At 41.6% G+C, this 25,735-nt stretch overlaps 1 protein-coding gene across 4 annotated transcripts in view; it reads right to left on the bottom strand.

Moving 5' to 3' along the window:
- The window catches only part of DGKI (diacylglycerol kinase iota), a 528,258-nt gene that overhangs the window by 261,615 nt on the left and 240,908 nt on the right, over positions 1-25,735 (bottom strand). For 3 of the 4 annotated variants that reach the window (XM_070369213.1, XM_070369214.1, XM_070369216.1), the window contains 3 exons: positions 24,658-24,723; positions 8,788-8,859; positions 4,724-4,840 (listed from right to left, as the gene is read on the bottom strand). In XM_070369213.1, coding sequence (XP_070225314.1) covers positions 4,724-4,840; positions 8,788-8,859; positions 24,658-24,723 — 255 coding nt within the window. The remainder of the gene's footprint in view (positions 1-4,723; positions 4,841-8,787; positions 8,860-24,657; positions 24,724-25,735) is intronic. The other variant, XM_070369215.1, reaches the window with a different exon arrangement.

Raw genomic sequence — 25,735 nt, 5'->3', positions numbered from 1 at the left:
TACCCCTTTGCGCCTTAGATGTGCACGTGTCTCAATGACCATGGCTGATGCAACCCAATTCTCTGGCCCCTTCCTTTCACCTCCATATGTGTGTCTCTCCCATGAGATGCACACCAGTCAAATAGATATCCCTTCCCACTCTTTCAGTGGGCTAGCCAAAAAGTTTATTTGTGTTTTTCCATAAGATGTTAGGGAAAAAACTTGAACAAATTTTTTGGCCAACCCCATATTAAGGATTTACTTGTGGCTGAATTCCTCTCCAGAATCAAATTCACAAAGACTCCAACCAATGATTTAGGTGGTTGTGTCTATTTTCCTCCCTGGGAAGTACACTGTTTGTGGACATCAAATGAACATCTGATTCATCTTTGGACCTCCTGCTGCAGGTAACAGCATCTTCAAATGTGGTTAATTAAACAGTTATTTAATTCAATTAAGGCTCTTCTCCTTTATCATTGTTAAGCTGTGTCATAGAAAAACAGGTAGGTAGGTGCTTGTACTCAGTTGTGTCTCCCTCTTTGCAACCCTTTGGACTGTAGCCCATCAGGCTCCTCTGTCCATGGGATTTTTCAGGCAAGAATACTAGAGTGGGTTGCCATTTCCTTCTCCAGGGGATCGTTCCTGACCCAGGAATCGAACCTGTGTCTCCTGTAGCTCCTGCATTACAGGCAGATTCTTTACTCGCTGAGCCATCAGGGAAGCCCCAGTGGAAAAACATAGAAATATATGGTACAGGTGGAAAGATACATAAACTCTAAATGCCCAGAAAGCATTTTATCTGCTGTTTTCCATCTACTTTCCAAATTTTCCTTTTTTTAAAAAAAAAAGATTTCCCACCCAATGTCTCCAAATAAATTCTCTAATCTTATTGCTTCCACACCATCTGTAACAGGTTACCACTCATGCCCCATACTCTGTAAACTACAGCTTTGACTTATCAATGATCTGGTTCCAAACACAAGGACTTCTCTCAACCCTTGTTATTTTTTTCATGTCTACAGAATTGAACATTGATGACTGCCCTATTTTTCTTTTCATTTTTTAATATTGAAACTTCATCCTACCATAGTTCTCTGTCTAGCAAACATTCTCCTCCTCCTTCCATTTCCTAGGTGTGGATGTTCTCCCTGTCTCCTTCTATTCTTTTATTTAGTAAATGAGCAGGTCTTGACTGTCTCCCCTGGGACAGGGATTGGGCTAGTGAATATACAATCCCACTCCCGTGTGAAATACAACAGCTACAGTAATACTTCTAGGTACACTTGGAAACACTGTAGATGCCATGCTATGGCCCCTACTCTTGACTCTTTCTACCCCCTGCACTGGGTCTCTCTCTCACCCTCTTTACATATGCTTTCGCTGTAACACAGAAGGTTCAGGGGCCAGTAACTTCTATCCTGACCCCTGTATGACTGTCCCATTGTTTTCTGTTGTTGCACAGCTTCACCTAACACCTTATGCTCCTAAAAGTCAACAAGAAGGAAAATAGCAAGAGCTACAATCTGAGTGGTTACAATGAGCCAGGTACTGTTCTCTGTGTGTTAGTTTATGTGTTTTAGCTCACCAGTCCTCAAAAAGGCTCTATGAAATAGGTACGAGTATTATTTACCCTTTACAGAGGAGAAACTGAAGTAGAAGAGATTAAGTTGAGATGAAACAAGTTATTAAGTGGCAGAGCAAAGTTATGAGTCCAGGCTGCCTGGTTCGCAAACCAGAGCGCTTCACCGCTACCCTATTGCCACTCTGTCCCCTCAGGCTCATTATACACCACCTTTTATACAGAACTTAATTAGTTAAATTACTTGATGACTTTGGGACCCAGGGGAGAAGGGACCACCAAAATTTTTAAAGTTATCTAATTCATCAAGGCTGGTTTTAGCAACATGGTAAAGTAGCATGATATACCATTAACAGCTTGGATTTCAGAATCACAATTTGTGGGTTCAAACACATCTCATACCAATAATTGTATAGCCCCAGCTAATTTGTTTGACTTTTCTATTCCTCACTTTCCTCAGCTGCAAAGTGGGACTAATAAGAGCACTGTAACAATGAGATACTAAATGTATAGTACTTAAAATACACAACACATGTAAAGCATTCATAAATGTTAGCTTTCATTCTTATTATTACAATGTCCTGAATCATAGATGGGAATAAAAAGGTGGCTTATTAAAAAATTTTGGACTTTAGCATCCTGACTCTGAACTACTTTCCAAAAACCATTCCCACCAATCAGCTTTGCTAAGATACCAACTTATTATTATGAAAATTTACAAATGAAGGCAAACACAAAAGCATCTGTTATGTATTATATTTGCTGGTAATAAGGTCAAGGTCTCTTCATAGAAAACCTGTAGCTAAAAATTGAAGAGTAAAAATTGAAAAATCACCCTTTAACAAAATCTAATGAAATAAAAGATTTAGGCAACAATCTGGAATGGATAAAATTATAGATGAAAGACAGAGGGACAAATTTATAACAAATGGATTAGGATGACAGTTTCCGAATCCTAACACCACTAACAGTGAACAATCTGGTATTATGTTCCATTAAAAGCAACACTACAGAAAAAGACATCAATACCCATATAGTCCTTTTGCCAAGAAATTAAACCTGAATCTCAGTCCTTACATCTAAATATTTTTATAAGAAATATGGGTCATGATTTTAAATGAGGATTTAAAGGATTTTAAAGCACAATAAGGATACAATCAGTCAAAACTAAAATATGAGCTATGCTGTAGGTAAAGTGACCCAATTTATTCAATAAATAAATGGCAGGAAAAATAAGAGAGCAGAGTGCTATAGATTAAAAGAGATTTAAGAGATCAGTCCACAAAAAGGAAGTTGTAGACTTTGGATCTAAGTTTGAAAAAATGACTGTAAAAAAAGATATATTTAAAACAATCAGAAAATAATTTAAGGATGCCACCTCAAATTAATTAATTTTGATGGGTGAAGTAATGTTATGGAATTGTCTTTCTGAAGTATTATCTTTCTGGGAAACAAAAGGTAGCATTTATAGATTAAACGGTATGCTAAACTTTGCTTTAAAATACCCTAGCAAAAGGGAAAAAGGGAGACTTGCACTTTCAAGAAGACAGAGTAAATGGGGTGGGGCCAGAGGAAACACGGGTGTGGCAGTGAAAAGGTAACATAAGGACGCGGACGGTGATGGAAGTGTTCTGCTCTTCACTGATGGTGTCGGCATCCTGGTTCCCATGTTATACCCTGATACTACAAGATGGTACCACGAGGAGAAAGTTTGTAATGGATACATGGGTTCCTTCTGTGCTCTTTCTTAGAACTGCATGGGAATCTCAAAACAAATTTAATTATGAAAAGAACAATACAGCGTGGCAAGGGACAGATGAAACAACAGCAGCAGCAGAAACGTTCATGGTTATAGAATTCATTATGATCATCTCTTTCTCTTCACTTGTGTGCAAATTTCCACAACCCAAGATCTTTTAAAGTTTACACAAGTAAACTTAGAGTTTCTCTGCAGAGTGATAGTGTCTTCTGGTTTTCCTGTTTTATCTTCAGTCGTCCAAAATCCCGTATCACTAGGTCACCCCACATACTCATGCTAGTTAAACAATTATATTTAAAAATATACATATATATATATATGATTTTATTCAATCATTCCTTTGTTAAAAGGATAAAGTTTACATGGAGCAAAAATCTCCTTGGAGTCAGGCCTGAACAATCTTATGCTCTTCCCTTTTACTCACCCCCTACATAAACCTTCCTCTGCAGTCAACCTAGTCTCACAGCCCCATGGATATAATTTTGGACAAAGTATACTTGCTCCTGCCATTCTCCTGCATGTTATTCTCTTCTCCACTGATCTAAATCCCATCCATCTTTAAGGAAGCAGAATAAAACCCACCTGCTTCATGAAGCTCTCCCTGATCTTTCCTCAAAGTAATTACATGGTTCTTCAGAGCAAAGATCATGTATTACATTCACAGTGCTTAGTAGCCTTCTTGATACCATCAAGGTTTTTGATGAAAACGTGTTGATTTAACTGAATGTTTACTATAAAACAATTGGAGAGAGTTCTGAATTTTAGGGGGAAACACACGTACAAAAGAGCTTCTTGGTGGCTCAGACCTAAAGAATCAGCCTGCAATGCAGAAAGTACAAGGAGGCTTGAATACAGAATGAGATTAGCTGTTAAGAGGATAAATTCTACTTTGCCTTAAGGAAAGAGTGTTGCTCTCTAAGCAGGCCTCGTGTACTGGGGAAGGTCATGACCCACAGTCTGCGTTGGGGTTGGAAGTGGTGGGAATCGCCACCCAACACTGAAGCCTGCACCACCGTGGGCCCTCACAGTCACTCCCTGGGGTTGCCCAGGCTGCAAGAGAAGAGAGTCGTGTAAGAATCAGCTGCACGCACCGCTCACCACAGGGCTTTAAGGAACTCAGCAGAGCGCCCGGGCGAGAGAATACATATTAGCATCTGAATGGGGAGCAAGCACTCCTGCTGTGACACTGTGATTTCTTTAGGAAGTAGAGGCTGGTTCCATGAGAGAGCCCAACAGCAGTATAGGGATGGGCTAAGGGGATTAACTGGGAAGCTAAGCATGGGCCTGTGGGGAGGAGTGAGCAGAGATCATAGGAACCCAGAGCCTCGTCAGGGGGGAGAAAAGCAAGAAGCAGCAGTTCCTTTTTCTCTGAGCTGGCCCAGCAGCACCAGGGTCCCGGCAGTTACCTGAGGTTTCTTCACCTTAATGATCCAGGTGGGCGGAACAATAACAGCAGCGTGAGCCCCCAGGGAGCAGGGTTCCTCAATCTGATGCAGCATGAAGCAGGTCACCTTATTGTGAAACTGAAGGGAAAAACAGGCCAGTAAACAATTCTGCATGGAGGGAAATGCTACCGCAAGAAGGAACAAGTGCTTGTGTGCATACTAAGCACACGCTTGCATGCACACACACCCATAGGGGTCCCACGCTCCTCATGACTGCACAACCAGTCCCAGGAACTTAAGAGACCAGACTACAGATTCATTCTACTTTATAGACTGATAACCACTGATTACAAGAACTCAGTTTATAGACCAGCTGAAACTTGATAGCCTTTTATAGGATTTTCGGAGGGTTCTAGAAAGGCTAATTTTGCACATAATTTTGTTTCACTTGGTTTGTGCTCCTCACAGACTTGGCTGATTTGGGATAATGTTGAGAAGGAAATGAAGACAAGCAGAGTGGCATTCCTCCTACCTGCCTCTCATTTTTCTAGCCACAGACATCAATCCTTCCAGTAGTCCCTCCAGTGTAAGGGACCCAGAAAAAAAAAAAAAAATGTTTCTTCTAGAGAGTTGTTAGAGGGGAAACAAAGAGACTGCTTCTGCTGGGTTTGTCTAAAGCTGCTGAAAAAATAATGGTCCTAGCACACTTGGCAAATCTAAAGTGCTTTTGATTTTTGAAAGGAAGGAAGTCAATATAGACTAATGATAATAACAATACCTAGGTTCCAGGGGCTTAACTCTATATCCCAATGGACTGAGTAACCTTAGGCCAATTACATTTCCAGTAATTTTTTTTTCTTTTTTGTGACTGTAAAGTGATAATAACGTGTAGTAGCATTTGTTTTCTAATAAACATCAAATCCCCATTATACAATCATGGGCTTTAAAATTTTAATCATAGTGATTTTTTTTTTTAAATTAACAGTAGCTGCTACTTAGATTATACTTAATGTGACCACATAATTTATCATCTTAACTGAAACAATTTTAAGAATGAAAGGAAGCAGAGACAATAATTATGTTGGAACAGCAGACATAAATTAGGACTGTCTCAGGAAAACTGTCAAATATAGCCACCCCAATTACATCACATCAGGGCAATTTTATCTTTACCGCTGAGTAGCTTCAAGATCTGACATGATCCAGTGGCAAATTACTAAACCAGTTAAGCATGAAATACTACTTAATAAGATAATAAATAATTCCTCCTAAATTGTTTGTGATTTGCAAACAATTTGATATACCAGAGAAATGTCATTCGAATTCCTTCTTTAAAAAGTAATTTTCTCTCAAATCATCCCATCTTCTCCTCCCACTGAGTCCAAAAGTCTGTTCTTTATGTCTGTGTCTCCTTTGCTGCCCTGAATGTAGGATTGTTGGCAACACAATATTGCAAAGTAATTATCCTCCAATTAAAATAAATTAAAAAAATAATTTTATTTTAATAATTCAAATAAATCTCCATATGAATAACCATTGCATTTCTAACATGGCAGGAATCTCAGAGACTGCCGACTCCAACTCTTACAATTTACACCTGAGTACTCTAGAGAGACTAAGACGTGTGTCTAAAACTGCATGACTTTTAAGGGGTAGAGTCAGGACCTGAATAAATGAAACCCAGCTCCCAAATACAGTTTTATTTTCTGCTACAGGAAGTGCCCACAGAAAGCACTCAATTTTTTGACATCAAATATCCTAGAAGGATATAGTGTTAAAATACACCACCACCATAATCTGTCTTAAAAGGTTTTGTGTTTTTAGTCCTTGAAAAATCAACTTCTACAATGTGGGACCCTGGTAAACTGAACGATACATGTGCTGTGATTAGTCGCTCAGTTGTGTCCAACTTTGTAACCCCATGGACTGTAGCCAGCCAGGTTGTTTGTCCATGGGGATTTTCCAGGCAAGAATACTGGAGTAGGTTGCCATGCCCCCTTCCAGAGGATCTTCCCAGGTCTTCCCAGGGTTCAAACCCAGGGGTCTTGCATTACAGGTGGATTCTTTACCAACGGAGCCATCAGGGAAGCCCCCAAAGATACAAGAACTGATCAAAACTCTGCCACAAGGGTCAACTGAGAGTTGTTTTTTTAGTGATTCGATCGGACTACAGATTCACGAAAAGAAAGCACATGAGTTCATTGTCAAGCAGGACAGTTTCCAAATTAAATCACCTCGGATCAACCATCTAACCACAACCTGGCAGCTACAGGGTAGCAGCATGTGCACACTATCTAAGGCCGGGCCGATGCTACCTGGCAAGTGTCGTCTCACCGGATCAGGGAAACAGCAAGCATAGACAGTGTTGGGGACCCCGAGGGCCTAAATCTCCTTCTTCCTTTCCAAGCAAAGGCACTGTCTTGATGGCCAGTTGTAATTGGCATTTGCACAGTTCCTTGAGTGAAAGGAAACATGTTCCCTTATATTTGTGAACATGTTCTTGAACAGAAGCACAAAGACTACTTGTAAAACAATTATCTGAAAGGAGATAGAAATGCCAAGAACAAAAAGTGTGCCAGGAGGGTGATGCAGCAAACACTGAACTTTCCCGACCAAGGTGTCCCCACCAAGTAACAGCAGATCCTCCTGACATGTGGGGGCTAGTGAAAGTATGCCAGAGAAATTATTAGATTGAACCTGATGGAACTGCAAAGAAGCAAAAGTTTTTCACCCACAAAAAAAGCCAAGTTCACGTGTTTCAAGTAAATGCATCTTCCACTCCTGCCTTGTGGCACTAGATAAAGCTGATGTGTGCAGGACATGTGCTAAGTTGCTTCAGTCAATCATGTCCGAGTCTTTGTGAACCCATGGACTGTAACCCACCAGGCTCCGCTGCCCATGGGATTCTCCAGGCAAGAATACTGGAGTGGGTTGCCATGCCCTCCTCCAGGGGACCTTTCCGACCGATGCACCCTGCATCTCTTGTGTTGGCAGGTGGATTCTTTACCCCTAAGCCACCTGGAAGTCTGAAGTTTATCTGCACAGCCTTAACCCTTAAGCTTAAACAGCACAGCCCTTTATTTCCAGGTTGGCTGTGCAGTGAGGGGAAAATGTATCGCAATTACAAAGGCATTTAAAAGAACCAGTAAATTGAGAGATTAGAGCAGGGGTCCAGATTGTTTCTATAAAAGGACTGGATAGTAAATATATTAGTCTTATGGGGCCATATTGTTTCTGCTGCATTATTCAACTCTGCTGCTAGAGCAAAAAAGTAGCCAGAGACAACACATAAAGGATGGGCATGGCTGTGTTCCAGTAAAAGTTTAGTTACAAAAACAGGCAGCAGTCAGATTTGGTTTACAAGCCATAGTTCGCTAACTTGTGAGTCAGTCTACATTGTCTAGTTAAAGAAAAACAATACGTTCATAGATCAAAAAAAAAAAAACAACCATCTGGTTGGGACAGAGCTGTTAAAAATGAAAAAAAGAGAAGAGAGGAAAAGTAAAAAGGGAAATTATCATTGGATCCATATGAGTATCCATGTTCAAATGTAAGAAAGAGTAACATTTCAATAAGCTTACAGCCAACCATAACAACATCCAAACCTAAGGAAGAATATAAGCCCACTCTAATCCTAACACAGTCTCATTAAAAAAAAAAAATTCACCCACATCAAAAACAGAAGAACCAAGATGTCTGAATTGCTTTGTCAGAGGGATTATCTAAGGTTGCAACTTCCTTCTACACAAGTTGTCATCGATGACCTAGTGTACTACAGGGCAAGTGGCCTTGGAGCGAAAATCCCTCAATTCTAGACTCAGAGATAGAATCAGGAGGGGATTTTCCAACTTGGGGTTCCAGGTTTCAATGTATATAAGTAAAGGGGTTAATTTCTAGTTTCTCGCAGTTAATTTATCCTGTGGTTCTATAGTTCTAATGTGTCTTTCTCCCTCCACAGATCCTATGAGAGAAATAATACATAAATTAGGATAACGTTCCACTTACAGACAGGAACTCCAGCAATGACATAATTCTATTTTGAGAAAACAGGAGCCCACTTTGTTTTATCTTATCCCCAAACTTACCGCCTGCTTGCACCAGGAACAGCTGATAGCCACAATCTCTTTACTGTGGAAGGAGAATTTTTGCTGGAAGCCCTAGAATATTAGAACAAGAGACAGAGAATTAAAAACCCCTTCCAACCAAGCATGCATCTGCCCTCCTGAAGTCCAAGGAAGTCAGTAAGGCCAGGCTTAAGGGAACTGAGACCGCAAATGCCACAGTGGGTACTTATATCTCCACCTTCTACCACCTTTCCTATCACCAAATTCTCTAAAGTGTGAGAGAGGAGGCACCAGTATTCACTTTACCACTGGCACTCAAAGTCAGCCACAAACACTTTTTTGCTTTGACCTCACTGTGTGGCATGTGGGATCTTAGTTCCCTGACCAGGGATTGAACCTGTGCCCTGTGCAATGGAAGGCAGAGTCTTAACCACTGGGCTGTGAGGGAAGTCCCCAAATCATCGGCCCCTCCACCAAGTAAATGAGGTTCTGATGCATTTTTATTTTAAGTTAAAAAGAAGCCTCTATTGGTTCACATGATTTTTTTAAACAGTGGTTCTCCATCTCAGAGGTCCTACACAACCTTACCATCAAGAAGCCACAAAGAGAGAAATGAAGCAGGAGGCAGTCAGGTGACCTAGAAGTGAGAGTCTGGGAGACGTCCAAGGGTGGAGAAGGAAATTCAAACCCTCTCATCATCCCCTTGGGATGTCAGGACTCAAAACAAGCAGCTTTCAATTTCCATTTTTCGCCAGCAAATGGCAATGAGATTAATGGAATGGCAAACACAATCCTCTTAATGAACAAACAGAATTACTTTTCCATCAAGGAAAGAAGAGACGCTTTTTGGCCGCTGTTGTCCCTAAATAATTACCAGAGAGAAGTACGCAGTAACTCTCAAGGAAATTTTTTTTAGCTTTCCCAAAGCTCACCCATTTCTATCTGCTGTGAAATCTAAGCCAAACAAACTAATGCAGATCAATGACCCAAAACTCTTAAAGCTTTTTAAGTGACCCAAAGCAAACAGAAAGATGTGATGGGCAGGAAAGCTTTAAAGGCAATGAGCTGCATGTCTTGCTTAATGTGTACAGATAACTTTGAGTTTAAAGAAAGTCAATTTCAGTCTGTCAGTCAGTTCAGTCGCTCAGTCATATCCGATTCTTTGCGACCCCATGAATCGCAGCACGCCAGGCCTCCCTGTCCATTACCAACTCCCGGAGTTCACTCAGACTCACGTCCATTGAGTCAGTGATGCCATCCAGCCATCTCATCCTCTGTCGTCCCCTTCTCCTCCTGCCCCCAATCCCTCCCAGCATCAGAGTCTTTTCCAATGAGTCAACTCTTCTCATGAGGTGGCCAAAGTACTGGAGTTTCAGCTTTAGCATCATTCCTTCCAAAGAAATCCCAGGGCTAATCTCCTTCAGAATGGACTGGTTGGATCTCCTTGCAGTCCAAGGGACTCTCAAGAGTCTTCTCCAACACCACAGTTCAAAAGCATCAATTCTTCAGCGCTCAGCTTTCTTCACAGTCCAACTCTCACATCCATACATGACCACTGGAAAAACCATAGCCTTGACTAGATGGACCTTTGTTGGCAAAGTAATGTCTCTGCTTTTGAATATGCTATCTAGGTTGGTCATAACTTTCCTTCCAAGGAGCAAGCATCTTTACACATTATTAAAAGAAGTCCTAGCGGCATTTTTGCAGTCCCCATAATTCCTACCTGTCTGCAGCATTTCATAAACTAATGAGCATTTCCTCCTTTGTGGTCCTCTGGCCTCTCCTGATTTTCTAAAACACATCTCAATTCTCCTCCTTCCTCTCCATCTTCTGCACGTGGACAGGAGACTGGGACCAGTGTCAAACCTTGGTGCTCTGCAATTCCACCTTTAATCCTTCTCTTTTTTGTCCAACCTCAAATCCCACTTCAAGAAACGTGACCTCTTCTTAACACTGGACTTTCCTGGATTCTGAAAAGTCTCTCCATCAATATCCCTTTCTCAACAACTTAAGCGATTATAGAATCGCTCAGTGCAGAGGCATTCACAAAACAAGCGTGAGTCTGCTATCCTCACAAAAGCTTGCTTGTAGTGTGGGTCCTTGGCTGGCATTAGGGAACCTGAATTTCAGGAGGGGTTCCCCAGTTGAGGGTGGCTCACTGTGCCTGAATTGTTGGTACAAACACCCTGGTGTATGAACAGCTGCTTTCCTTCTGTGAGTCTGGAGGCTGGATCTGTGTGGGGCAGGGGGTGATTATGTCACCAGACCCCAAGAAAAACCTGACCACCAAGTCTCAGATGAGACCCAGGAGACAGTATTTCACGCAAGTTGCTGCAACCTGTGTTGGAAAAATTAAGTGCGTCCTTTGCAACTGTCAGAAGACTTCTGGTGCTTTACACTTGGTTTCCGCAGGACCTTATCCCATGTTCCTTTCCTCTGTTGACTCTGCTTTGTAGCTGTTTGTTATAATAAATCACAGCTGTGAGTAATATTTCCCACATAGCTCAGTTGGTAAAGAATCTGCCTGCAATGCAGGAGACCCTGTTTCGATTCCTGGGTTGGGAAGATCGGCTAGAGAAGGGATAGGCTACCCATTCCAGTATTCTTGGGCTTCCCTGGTGGCTCAGCTGGTAAAGAATCCACCTGCAATGTGGGAGACCTGGGTTCGATCAGACATGGCAAATCACTTAACCCTCTGTCTTCTTCCTTCATCCATCTGGAAGTGGTCATAAAAATACAAACCTCTCCAACACCACTGAGTAGTTATAAGCATCCAATAAAGCAATGCATTTGAAAAGTCCTTTATAACACAGTATACAGAAGGAGCACATTTACTGTTGGAACCTCTTCTAAGTTCTTGCTAACAAAGTCCTCCAGTATCATGTGTGTGACTAGCAATGCTATATTCAATTGTATTAGCTCATCTCTCTACTGACTATTGGCCTTCTGACTTCAGGGAGAAACAGATCCAGTCCAGTGTGGCCCTAACAGCCTGGCTGATAGCAGAAAGCCACCAGGCCAGCCACAACTGGGGCGCTGGGTACTGTGTTTATGTAGAGTTGTGGTGGGTCCCTTGGAAATGAGCCTAGTGGCAATTTGCTCTCTGTTTCAGACTCTAGTCTGGCATAGTCACAGTGGCCATGGCTTCAGGGTTACTATCTAACAGAAAGACCTAAGTAGAACACCCTGGCAATGCCAAAGAATGCTCAAACTACCACACAATTGCACTCATCTCACACACTAGTAAAGTAATGCTCAATATTCTCCAAGCCAGGCTTCAATAATACCTGAACCTGGAACTTCCAGATGTTCAAGCTGGTTTTAGAAAAGGCAGAGGAGCCAGAGATCAAATTGCCAACATCTGCTGGATCATCAAAAAAGCAAGGGAGTTCCAGAAAAACATCTACTTCTGCTTTAGCAACTATGCCAAAGCCTTTGACTATGTGGATTACAATAAACTGTGGAAAATTCTGAAAGAGATAGGAATACCAGACCATTTGACCTGCCTCTTGAGAAATCTGTATGCAGGTCAGGAAGCAACAGTTAGAACTGGACATGGAACAACAGACTGGTTCCAAATAGGGAAAGGAGTACATCAAGGCTGTATATTGTCACCCTGTTTATTTAACTTATACACAGAGTAAATCATGAGAAACTCTGGGCTGGAGGAAGCACAAGCTGGAATCAAGATTGCCGGGAGAAATATCAATAACCTCAGACACACAGATGATACCACCCTTATGGCAGAAGGTGAAGAACTAAAGAGTCTCTTGATGAAAGTGAATGAAGAGAGTGAAAAAGTTGGCTTAAAACTCAACATTCAGAAAACAAAGATATTGGCATCCGGTCCCATCACTTCATGGCAATTAGATGGAGAAACAGTGGAAACAGCGGCAGACTTTATTTTAGGGGGCTCCGAAATGACTGCAGATGGTGACTGCAGCCATGAAATTAAAAGACGCTTACTCCTTGGGAGAAAGGTTATGACCAACCTAGACAGCATGTTAAAAAGCAGAGACGTTACTTTGCCACAAAGGTCCATCTAGTCAAAGCTATGACTTTTCCAGTAGTCATGTATGGATGTGAGAGTTGGACTATAAAGAAAGCTGAGTGCCAAAAATTGGTGCTTTTGAACTAGGTGTTGGAAAAGACTCTTGAGAGTCCCTTAGACTGCAAGGAGATCAAACCAGTCAATCCTAAAGGAAATCAGTCCTGAATATTCATTGGAAGGACTGATGCTGAAGGTGAAACTCCAATACTTTGGCCACCTGATGCAAAGAGCTTATTTATTTGTAAAGACCCTGGTGCTGGGAACGATTGAAGGCAGGAGGAGAAGGGGACAACAGAGGATGAGATGGTTGGATAGCATCACCGACTCAGTGGACATGGGTTTGAGTAAACTCTGGAAGTTGGTCATGGACAGGGAGGCCTGGCGTGCTGCAGTCCATGGGGTCGCAAAGAGTCAGACACGACTGAGTGACTGAAAACTGAGAACACCCTGGAGCCTCCATGACCCCACAGGCAGGTTTTGGCTGGGATCTCAGCACAGCAAGAAAAGGCAGATTCCTACTTACCTATTTATAAATGCTGGCCCAAATCTGATATTATGATACCGATAGATGCCCTAGCTGAATTTCAATTGACTCTGATTGTTAAGGGCTACTTCATTCATCACTATCTACAAGGAAAACAGGGGTGTGAGGTCAGATGTGCTGGAGCTAACTTCAGAATTATAAATGCCAAGAACCTTGAGGGATAGAGTTGAGTTTTTTAGAATAAAGTTTAAACATCATGTATTCTGAGCAGCTAGAACTTTGTTGCCTCTTTTTCTTGCGCACCCAAGGGCATACACCAAATAGCACTCAGTTCTATAGCCTTGGCTGAAACCAGGAAAGAGAGTTTTACTTGAAACAAACTTTCTTATTGTTTATGTATCTAACTGAGATTTGGGTGAGGGAATTTCCTGACTATAGTTCCAGTCCCTGTATGATTTGATTCAACCCAAGAGATACTGCTCTTGCCTCCAAAACTTTAACCACTGACAGCAAAATAAACCTCGCCATGTCCACTTGCGTATTCAAGACTCACAAAGTATTACAAAAGCAAACCCAAGGGAATTATTTAAGGCTGAATCAATATCCATCTTAGCACTCCACTCCAGTACTCTTGCCTGGAAAATCCCATGGATGGAGGAGCCTGGTAGGCTGCAGTCCATGAGGTCGCTAAGAGTCGGACACGACTGAGCGACTTCACTTTCACTTTTCATGTATTGGAGAAGGAAATGGCAATCCACTCCAGTGTTCTTGCCTGGAGAATCCCAGGGACAGAGGAGCCTGGTGGCAGGCCGTCTTTGGGGTCGCACAGAGTTGAACACGACTGAAGTGACTTAGCAGCAGCAGCAGCAGCAGCAGCAGCAACACAGAGTACCTCATTTTTGCTCAAATATTCCCTTTCATTTTTGAAAAATGTATATCCTCTTTTACGCATATTATGTTTAGTATCTAATAAAATGATCATCCTAAGTTTAATTAGATGCAAAGTTCATTATTACTAGAAAAACAAAATTGAAAATTTACCATGTTTTAATTAAAAATTTAAAATGAAACTATTATAGCACTCTTGTAAACTTATCCAGTGGGATAGAAGTACTATAGCGATTTGATACAATATGGAAGGAAATTTTTCTTGGAAATTGGAGCAGATCTCAAACTGGCTGTGCCATTCCCATGTAACTGCTTTTAACCAGCGGAAGCTGACAGCCAGTGATGACGTTCAGCGTTTCACCAGCTGAAGCTAAGTAACTGAGACTTTTGAGTGACCCAGGTATAGACCCACACCAACCAACCTAAGTGAAAACTTTTTTCTAACCAAGAAAAACTGACATTTGACCTTTGAGTGACCCACAGGCAAACTCACACCAACCTCACTGAAAACTTCTTTCTGACTAATAAAACATGGAACCTATTTAACTGATGATCTACAGACTTACAAATTGTCCTGTACAGAGCTTAACCTTCAATAGTTAATTAGCAAAGTCTTCATGAACCGGTCTCTTTCCTCATAAGTGCAAATTGTTAACTTCCTCCCGTCAACAAACTATTCAGCCCAATTTTCCATGAACAGGTACACCCTTGCCTGGCAATGCGAATCACTGGATATTAGACTAGTTTTATAATATGCCTTTTCCTTGGCTTTATCATAGTGTAAAAATGGTACCGTTAATGTTGTAGTTTATGCAAGATTAGGGTTTATTTAATCATAAAAATCTAATTTACTTGAGCATCCTAAAGCCTCCTATACTGATTTTACTGGTTTTAATTCACACATTTCATAAACAGTCAAGATTTTCAAAATGTAGACATAAATTGAAGTAAAACTGAGTTAAAATAAATAACAGCTTTATAAACTGAATTACAGTAACCAATTTTTCTAACTTCTGACAGTGCTGCAAATTATATGAATCTACAGTTACTTTATTAAGATTATCTTTGAAAAATCGAAATTTTTGTTCACTGGGTTTAACTATGTGGCAGTAAGAGCTCTGAAAATTTATGTCCTTATTGGTCATAATAAACTCTCACTCAAGGGTAATCATTGATTCATGTACAAAGACTGACATTTATTATTCCTTGATAGAGCCTTTATGTCCCTCCCCTTTTTTTTTTTGTAATTACAATTCATTAATCAGAGCCAGTCTTCTTATTCTCAGATAGTTTCTGCTTTTTCTATTAATTTATCCAAAGGCCCTTGCTGTTAATACAAGCTACAGGTCAAAAATTGAGTATCCGGACCAGGAGTGGAGGTGGGGTGGGAGGAGCAGAATTTAGAGCACAGGATTCTCAACACAATCCTGTTACCACAAACTTGTAAGAGTGTATGAAGTGCCTAAGGCATGATGTCCAGAATATTTTCATCAGATGCAGATATTTCATGGAAGCAGGAGGTTTAACCTTATAATTAAAGTATAATTGAAATTAAGCCTAGAACAATGGGCACAGATCTACATTTCAGTTTACACGTTAACTATTCTGTGTTCATATTTTTATGACCACTCTGATTCTAGGATAAAAATGCTTGATACATGGCCAAAACTGCATACAAAATGGTAACTGTTAGTTTTATGTCTTTGTCCTAGAATACCAGGGAAGTTCCTTGTATGAAAATATTTATCTAATGGTACAACTAGCTACAATTAAAATAATAATGGTCTTCCATGAAAATTAATGTCCATCTCCGCCCCATAACTGATAACCTTCCCAATAAAAATTATAACTTTAATGTTGATAATATTCACCAAAGTGAAAGTCGCTTAGTCGTGTCAGACTCTTTGCGACCCCATGGACTATTACAGTCCATGGAATTCTCCAGGTCAGAATACTGGAGTGGGTAGCCTTTCCCTTCTCCAGGGAATCATCCCAACCCAGGGATCTAACCCAGGTCTCCCACACTGCACACAGATTCTTTACCAGCTGAGCCACAAGGGAAGCTTGATAATATTCACCAAGCAGGTCGTTTTTCGGAAAATTTGTTTTTAACCAAAACTACGTTTTTTAAAAGACAGGACTGATGTTATCGCAGTTACCAACTACAAATCACTACATATATTCTGAGAAGTTCTATAGTCTATAATCTTGCTGACAGTATGACATTCCAGGACATAACTGGCTATAGTCTCTACCCTTAACTAATGGAGGAAAATGCTATTCTGCTGGTAAAACTAATTACACTTTCTTTTGGTGCAAAATTAGACTTTTTCTGTAACAGCTCCCAGACAACTGAGAAAGATACTGACAAAACTGCTGAAATTATTTAGATTGTGCTCCTTCTGGTTTCATGAATTTATGACAAAGGAATACCACCATATAATGCATGCTTTAGAGAAATAAAAGATCCTGCTACCTAGAAACAGCTTTGACTTCACTTTGGGATTTTAATAGTAAACTGATGGGTTTTCCAGCTGTCTCTGATATAGCAACTCTAGCAGGCCTACTTCTGTGAGATTTTGATTTCTACTTCCTCTATCACAGCAATTCTGGTATCTCTACCTCACTTAACATGGTTTTTTTTTTTTTTTTTTACTAATACTTATAGTATTATTATAGCAAAAAAATACAAATTAGAATCAGTCAAAGGAGAGATATATAGGTCAATATCTAGAAGGTTTTGAAACATAAATATCCACTGTCCTCTCTCTGTGCAGTCAGGATATGTAACCATCATGTCATTCTTGAAAAAAATTTTTTAATTGGAGGATAGATTTGTTGCTGTTGCTGCTGTTTAAGTTTCAAATGCCATTCTAGAGTTAGATCTACTCAATCCACTCTTCTTGCTAGTATCTAAGATGACCTAATAATCTTTTCACACCAATATACCCAGTCTGGATTGTGCAGTGGCTGCTCAGAGAGAAAAAGGAATATATCTCGAAAAATCTAGCTGTAGGACCTAACCAATATATACCAACAGGAAAAGGAAAGTGTGCATTGGGCTGGGTCCTGGGCGGGCAGGACTTAATGTTGAATAAAAGAGGGTTTCTCAATGTGGGAGCATTCTACAACAAAGAATTTAACACATTATCAGGACCCCCAGACTATAGCACTAACACTAGGATGCTAAAATCAATACTAGAATGGGGTCTGAAAACTTGAGTGAAAAATGAGTGTTCAGTGAAGGAGCAATGCCAGAATTGCTGTGACAGAGGAAGAAGGAATCAAAATCATACAGAAATAGGCAAATTAGAGTTGCCATGGCATTCCAGGGACAGGTGAATAGAGTTCTATATGCTCCTTGTGGTTTCTCTTCTGCTCATGCATTTTAAAGATTCTCTCTATTAAACACATCAAATTACATAATTTGAGTGTGAGATCTCTTTCCTTCCTGGACCCTAAAAGAAAGTGAAAATGTTAGTCGCTTAGTTGTGTTTGACTCTGTAACCCCTTGGACAGTAGCCCGCCAGGCTCCTCTATCCATGGGATTTTCCAGGCAAAAATACTGGAGTGGGTAGACATTCCCTTTCCAGGGGATCGTCCAAACCACGGAAATGAAACCAGGTCTCCTGCATTTCAGGCAGATTCTCCATGGTTTGAGCTACCAGGGAAGCCTAGACCCTGACTCTTACACAATGTAGGATTACGAATGAAAACAATGTAAACTCAAGCGGTAATCATAAACATGCAGCCTGGTGGTGAGTGAGTGGTAAAGCAACTGAACCACAAGCAGTCTCATTTGCTATTCATTATATGCCACACACACTCAAACACATTCAAGGATCGCAAGAAAATTAGTCCAAATATTTACTGTTAATTTTTAAAAAGCAGAAAGTGAAACTACAAACACTCTTAGCTATAAACACTTACTAATAAGCCCAAATGTTTTTAAACCATCAGTTTAAAAATTTGGTTTTGGTAAGTGAATATATTTATTACCCCATCCGAATGGATAAACTATGGAATAATCTGCATAGAAGCGTGTGTGTGGCAGGGGGGAGGGGTGGCAGGGGGGAATGGTTTAGAAATCTCTGGATATGTAAGAATGTACAGCCAACCATACTGATGAAAACTATGCATAGCACAAAAAATCTGAAATGAACCTTCAACCACCTAGTCTGCAAATGGAAAGAGAGTCACTAGGTTTCTTCTAATCCAGGGGATAAACCAGGCTCCAAAGAAGGGTTATTTATTATCCAGCAAGGAGACGGATTTAAGACCACCCCATGCCACAATTGCTTGAGCCTGTGAGAATCCATAAGCAGCTGTATTATAAACACAGGAGATGAATATAACAGTACAGTATTATAGGAACTTTATGTGAAGAGCTGGGACCAAAGACTTCCCCACAGACAGCTGTGATGAGAAGCGCCCTGTGAGCACTCCTATGCCTGGGGACACTGGCCGGGAAGAGAGACATGGTCACAGCAACTCAGACTGCAGGGTGTCCAGTTCTTCCTCTGTGGTTGACCACGCCAACAGAAGGCAAGGCCAGAAAGGGGCGTGTAATATGACGCTAGGGAATATTTGTCACAAGATATACAATGCTTATTGATTTTCTTTTAATAAAATTTCTCTATTATGGCTTGAAAACTGCTGAGGGGGTGCCAGCTACTAGGCTGTCCAGTGAAAGCAGTTTTTCCAAATCCTTCCTACTGTTCACATCTCCGACCTTAAAATTGGCTGTGCCTACCTGTTCATTCTCTCTTATGCATACACATGTGCACATTCTTATGGGAAAGTTATAGACAGTCTATACTTCACTAAGTAAGAGAAAATTCGTAATCCCGAGTGCAACACCAGGGCTTTCCTGGTGGCTCAGTCAGTAAAGAATTCGCCTGCAATGCAGGAGACAAAGATTCAATCCCTGGGTCGGGAAGATCCCTGGAGTAGGAAATGGCAACCCATTCCAGTATTCTTGCCTGGGAAATCCCATGGACAGAAGAGCCCGGTGGCCTACAGTCTATGAGGTTGCAAAGAGTCGGATATGACTTAGTGACTAATCCACCACCACTAGGGCAACACTAGAAAGGGAAGGAGATGGACCCAATGAAGGAGGGTCATGTGAGGGCAAAGGGCTGACCTCTTTTTGTTTCCAGCTGTGGAAAAGGGCTGGTAAGCATCTTTCAACTCCCCCTCCCTCCTCCTCCTATTTTTACCTCTTCCCCTCCCCCCTTTTTTCCTCCTCCCCCTTTTATTCTATTTTGTCTGCTCTTAATCTATTTTCTAGCCTGGAAAGATTCCAGGCTAGAAAGGAACCATCTGGAAGTCACTGTGTTGAACTGCAGGAGATATTACCAGTTATAATGGAAGAAGGGGCATACCCTTGAGGCTAAAGAATGTAGCCTTCCAAAGCAGAGCTTGGTGACCAATGGCTGCAGCATATTTTCTTTCCAGGCACTGGGCAAACAACAAAATTAATCAAACTTTTTTCCCGGTCTCACCCTCCACACAACCTAGGTGGCCAAAACTTCCCTGCCTCCCTCTATTGTCAAAAATGCATACTGGTCAGCTCATCCCAGTGCTTGACCCAAAGGAGTCACATGAATAAATACACTTATTAGAAATGAGTTGATGAGGACTATAATTTCCCAAATTATCTTCCACTCTACCAAATCAAAACATCCTTTATTGAGACCAGCTTCTTGTTGTTGACCAGTCACTCAGTAGTGTCCAGCTCTTTGAGACTCCATGGACTGCAGCATGCCAGGCCTCCCTGTCTTTCATCATCTCTTGAAGTTTGCCCAAGTTCACGTCCGTTGCATCAGTGATGCAATCAAACCATCTCATCCACTGACACCCTTTCTTCTCCTCCTGCTCTCAATCTTTCCCAGCATCAGGGACTTTTCCAAAGAGTTGACTATTCACATCAGATGACCAAAATACTGGAGCTTCAGCTTCAGCATCAGTCCTCCCAACAAGTATGCAGGATTGATTTCCCTTAAGATGGAGAAACAGTAGAAACAGTGGCAGACTTTATTTTTTGGGGCTCCAAAATCACTGCAGATGGTGACTGCAGCCATGAAATTAAAAGACACTTACTCCTTGGAAGGAAAGTTATAGCCAACCTAGACAGCATATTCAAAAACAGAGACATTACTTTGCCAACAAAGGTCCATCTAGTCAAGGCTATGGTTTTTCTAGTGGTCATGTATGGATGTGAGTTGGACTGTGAAGAAAGCTGAGCGCCAAAGAATTGATGCTTTTGAACTGTGGTGTTGGAGAAGACTCTTGAGAGTCCCTTGGACTGCAAGGAAATCCAACCAGTTCATCGTAAAGGAGATCAGTCCTGGGTGTTCTTTGGAAGGACTGTTACTAAAGCTGAAACTCCAATACTTTGGCCACCTGATGTGAAGAGTTGAATCATTGGAAAAGACTCTGATGCTGAGAGGGATTGAAGGCAGGAGGAGAAGGGGACAACAGAGGATGAGATGGCTGGATGGCATCACTGACTTGATGGACGTGAGTTTGAGTGAACTCCGGGAATTGGTGATGGACAGGGAGGCCTGGCATGCTGCAATTCATGGGATCGCAAAGAGTCAGACACAACTGAGCGACTAAACTGAACTGAAGATAGACTGGTTTGATCTCCTGGCAACCAAAGGACTCTCAGGAGTCTTTTCCAACACCACAATTCAAAGGCATTAATTCTTTGGTGCTCTGCCTTCTTTAAGGTCCAGCTCTCAGAATGACACATGAGTAGTGGCAAGACCATAGCCTTGATTATAGGGACTTTTTCAGCAGAGTAATGTCTCTGCTTTTAACACACTGTCTAGGTTTGTCATAGCTTTCCTGCCAAGAAGCAATCATCTGATTTCATGGTTGAAGCCATCATCCACAGTGATTTTAGAGCCCAAGAAGAGGAAATCTGTCACTATGTCACCTTTTCTCCTTCCATTTCCACGAAGTAATGGGGTTGGATGCCATGATCTTAGTTTTGTTTAATATTTAGTTTTAAGCCAGCTCTTTTACACTCCTCCTTCACCCTCATCAAGAGGCTCTTTAGTTCCTCTTTGCTTTCTGCCATTAGGGTAGCATCAACAGCATATCTGAGGTTGTTGATGTTTCTCCCGCCTATCTTGATTCCAGCTTGCAACTCATCCAGCCCCGCATTTCTCATGATGTGCTCAGCATATAGATTAAACAAACAGGGTGACAGCAGACAGCCCTGTCATACTCCTTTCTCAATCTTGAAGCAATCAGTTGTTCCATATAGGGATCTAATTGTTGCTTCTTGAACCACCTACAGGCTTTTTGGGAGACAGGTAAGGTAGTCTGGTATTCCCAACTCTCTAAGGGCTTTCCACAGTTTGTCATGATCCACACAGTCAAAAGCTTTAGTGTAGTTGATGAAACTGAGATAGATGTTTTTCTGGAACTCCCTTGCTTTCTATATAATCCAGTAAAATGTTGGCAATTTGATCTCTGGTTCCTCTTCCTTTTCTAAACCCAGCCTGGACATCTGGAGTTCTTGGTTCACATAATGCTGAAGCCTAGCATGCAAGATTTTAAGCATGACCTTACTAGCAAAGAAATAGAGGGAAACAATAGAATTGGAAAGACTAGAGATCTCTTAAAGAAAATCTGAGATACCAAGGAAATATTCCATGCAAAGACTGGCACAATAAGGGACAGAAATGGTAGGGACCTAACTAAAGCAAAAGATATTAAGAAAAAGTGGCAAGAATACACAGAAGAATTATACAAAAAAGATCTTCAGGACCCAGATAATCACACTGGTGTGATCACTCACCTAGAGCCAGATATCCTGGAATGCAAAGTCAAGTGGGCCTTAGGAAGCATCACTACGAACAAAGCTAGTGGAGGTGATAGAATTCCAGTTGAGCTATTTCAGATCCTAAAAGATGATACTGTGAAAGTGTTGCACTCAATATGAATGCAAATTTGGAAAACTCAACAGTGGCCACAGGACTGGAAAAGGTCAGTTTTCATTCCAATTCCAAAGAAAGGCAATGCCAAAGAATGCTCAAACTACCTCACAATTGCACTCATCTCACACACTAGCAAGTAATGCTCAAAATTCTCCAAGCCAGGCTTCAACAGTGTGTGAACCATGAACTTCCAGATGCTCTAGTTGGATTTAGAAAAGGCAAAAGAACCAGAGATCAAACTGCCAACACGCAGTGGAATATCAAAAAACCAAGAGAGTTCCAGAAAAACATCTACTTTGGCTTTATTGACTACACCAAAGCCTTTGACTCTGTGGATCACAACAAACTGTGGAAAATGCTTAAAGAGATGGGAATACCTGACCACCTGATCTGCCTCCTGAGAAATCTGTATGCAGGTCAAGAAGCAACAGTTAGAACCGGACATGGAACAAAGGACTGGTTCCAAATAGGGAAAGGAGTACATCAAGGCTATATATTGTCACCCTGGCTATTTTAACTTATATGCAGAGTACATCATGCAAAAAGCTGGGCTGGATGAAGCACAAGCTGGAATCAAGATTGCCAGGAGAAATATCAATAACCTCAGATATGCAGATGACACCACTCTTATGGCAGAAAGCAAAGAAGACCTAAAGAACCTCTTGATGAAAGTGAAAGAGGAGAGTGAAAAAGTTGGCTTAAAACTCAACATTCAGAAAACTAAGGTCATGGCATCTGGTCCCATCACTTCATGGCAAATAGATGGGAAACAATGGAGACAGTGACAAGACTTTATTTTTTTTGGGGGGGGCCTCCAAAATCACTGCAGATGGTGACAGCAGCCATGAAATTAAAAGACACTTGCTCCTTGGAAGAAAAGCTATGATCAACGTAGATAACACATTAAGCACAGACATTACTTTGCCAACAAAGGTCCATCTAGTCAAAGCTATGGTTTTTCCAGTAGTCGTGTAAGGATGTGAGAGCCAGATTATAAAGAAAGCCGAGCACCGAAGAATTGATGCTTTTGAACTGTGGTGTTGGAGAAGACTCTTGAGAGTTCCTTGGATGGCAAGGAGATACAACCAGTCCATCCTAAAAGAAATCAGTCCTGAATATTCATTGGAAGGACTGATGCTGAAGCTGAAACTCCAATATTTTGGACACCTGATGTGAAGGACTGACTCATTGGAAAAGACTCTGATGATGGGAAAGATTGAGGGCAGAAGGAGAAGGGGATGACAGAGGATGAGATGGTTGGATGGCATCACTGACTCAATGGACATGAGTTTGAGCAAGCTCTGGGAGTTGGTGATGGACAGGGAGGCCTGGTGTGCTGCAGTCCATGGGGTTGCAAAGAGTCAGACACAACTGAATGAATGAACTGAACTAAACTATTAGCATGGGAAATGAGTGCAACTGTCCAATGGTTAGCACATTCTTTAGTACTCCCGTTCTTGGGAATTGGGATGAGGAATGACCTTTTCCAGTCTACAACCACTGTTGGGTCTTCCAGATTTGCTGACATATTGAATGCAACACCTTGATGTCATTCTCCTTTAGGGTTTTGAACAGTTCTACTGGAATTTCATCGTATGCACTAACTATTAACAGCAATGCTTCCTAAGGCCCACTTGACTTCACACTCCAGAATGTCTTTCTGTGGGTGAATGACCACTCAGCTGTAGCAATCCAATTCATTAAGATCTTTTTTGTACAATTCTTCAGTGTATTCTCATCATCTCCTCTTGATCCCTTCAGCATCTACTAGGGCTCTACCATTTCTGTCCTTTATTGTGCCTATCTTTGGGTGAAATCTTCAAAACAAAATGAAGCAGGGCAAAGGCTAACTGAATTCTGCCACGAGAATGCACTGGTCATAGCTAACACCCTTTTTCAACAACTCAAGAGACGACTTTACACATGGACATCATCAAATGGTCAATACCGAAATCAAACTTATTACATTCCTTGTAGCTGAAGATGGAGAAGCTGTATACAGTTGGCAAAAACAAGACCTGGTGCTGACTGTGGCTCTGATCACCAGCTTTTCATAGCAAAATTCAGGCTTAAATGAAAGAAAAGGGGGGAACCACCAGGCACAACTGAAATCAAATCCTCTATGAAAATGCAGTAGAAGTAATGACTGCTGCTGCTGCTGCGTTGCTTCTGTCGTGTCCGACTCTGCTCGACCCCATAGACGGCAGCCCACCAGGCTCCCCTGTCCCTGGGATTCTCCAGGAAAGAACACTGGAGTGGGTTGCCATTCCCTTCTCCAGGGGATCTTCCTACCCCAGGGACTGAACCCGGTTCTCACGCATTGCAGGCAGACACTTTACCATCTGAGCCACGAGGGAAGCCCACCTTAAGGGAAGGAGGCCTAAAGGAAGGAGGCCTTCGGAAGGGAAGTGACGTACTGAGCCCTGGATTCAGGTGATGGGACTCATGGACCTCAGGTGCTTGCCAAGGCCTGCGCACCCTCCTGCGACGCACGGCCACGCAGGGCAACGCCTTACCTTACCGCACTGCTTACACTTTCCTTCCTGCCGACGCCTGTGCACCCAGTGGTGACGCACAAAGTTCTGTGGGAAAACAAAAGTAAACGAATACGTTTCAATCTGCAAACTCCAGAACTCTTTTTTTTAAAGTGTTTTAAGAGTAGAGATTTCCATGAACCATCATTTAAGCCCATCTTAGCACAAAAACAAGTATGTGCCTCTGTGATCTGTTTAACAATAAACACGAATCCACTTGGGAAAATGAAGCTAAGTCTCCATCTTTGGTGATCTTTCATGTTTGCAGAAACCATCAGTCATGCCTTCTCTCTGCAGCTTCCTGGTGACAAATGCCTGTAATGAATTCCTGGTACTCTGCTTTCTTCTTAGTAAAAACATGGTTAGGTTTGTGACCTTGGGCTGGGAGGTAACTGAGGCGGGTAAGAAATATTCTTAAAGAAAGGAGGTGAAGGAGAGAAGGACAAAGACATCCATTTTAGAAAACAAATGTGTATTTAATGCTTTATAAGTGCCAGGCAAGCATCATACTCAACATTTGTGTTAGGAAGAATTTTAAAGAAATCAAATTCTCAGAAAGAAATAGATCTCATGATTTGAGAGTTTGTTTGTTTTTTAACCAGTGAAAGTAAAGGAAGAGAAACGCTGAAGAAAACTGATGACAAAGACAAGAGACATGGGCATATCGTGAAATTCTGTAATGAGGTTGTCCTTAGGTATTCTGAATGGGATCAGTTTCCAAGGTCTATCCTGGGCTTGTTTGTGTGTGTGCTTAGTCGCTTAGTTGTGTCCAATTCTTTTGTGACCCCATGGACTGCAGCCTACCAGGCTCCTCCGTCCATGGGGTTTTCCAGGCAAGAGTACTGGAGTGGGGTGCCATTGCCTTCTCTGCTTAGTAGCTTAGTTGTGTCCAATTCTTTTGTGACCCCAGGGGCTATAGCCCCCCAGGCTCCTCTGTCCATGGGATTCTCCAGGCAAGAATACTAGAATGGGTTGCTGTTTCCTTCTCCAGGGCAGCTTCTCAACACAGGGATCCAACCCATGTCTCCTGCATCTCCTGCCCTGGCAGGTGAGTTCTTTA

The sequence above is a fragment of the Bos mutus genome, chromosome 4 (genome assembly GCF_027580195.1).
Source record: "Bos mutus isolate GX-2022 chromosome 4, NWIPB_WYAK_1.1, whole genome shotgun sequence".
In the NCBI taxonomy this organism is placed as follows: Eukaryota; Metazoa; Chordata; class Mammalia; order Artiodactyla; family Bovidae; genus Bos; species Bos mutus.
Note: the sequence above shows the minus strand (reverse complement) of the source record. Positions and strands in the feature narration are given on the sequence as shown.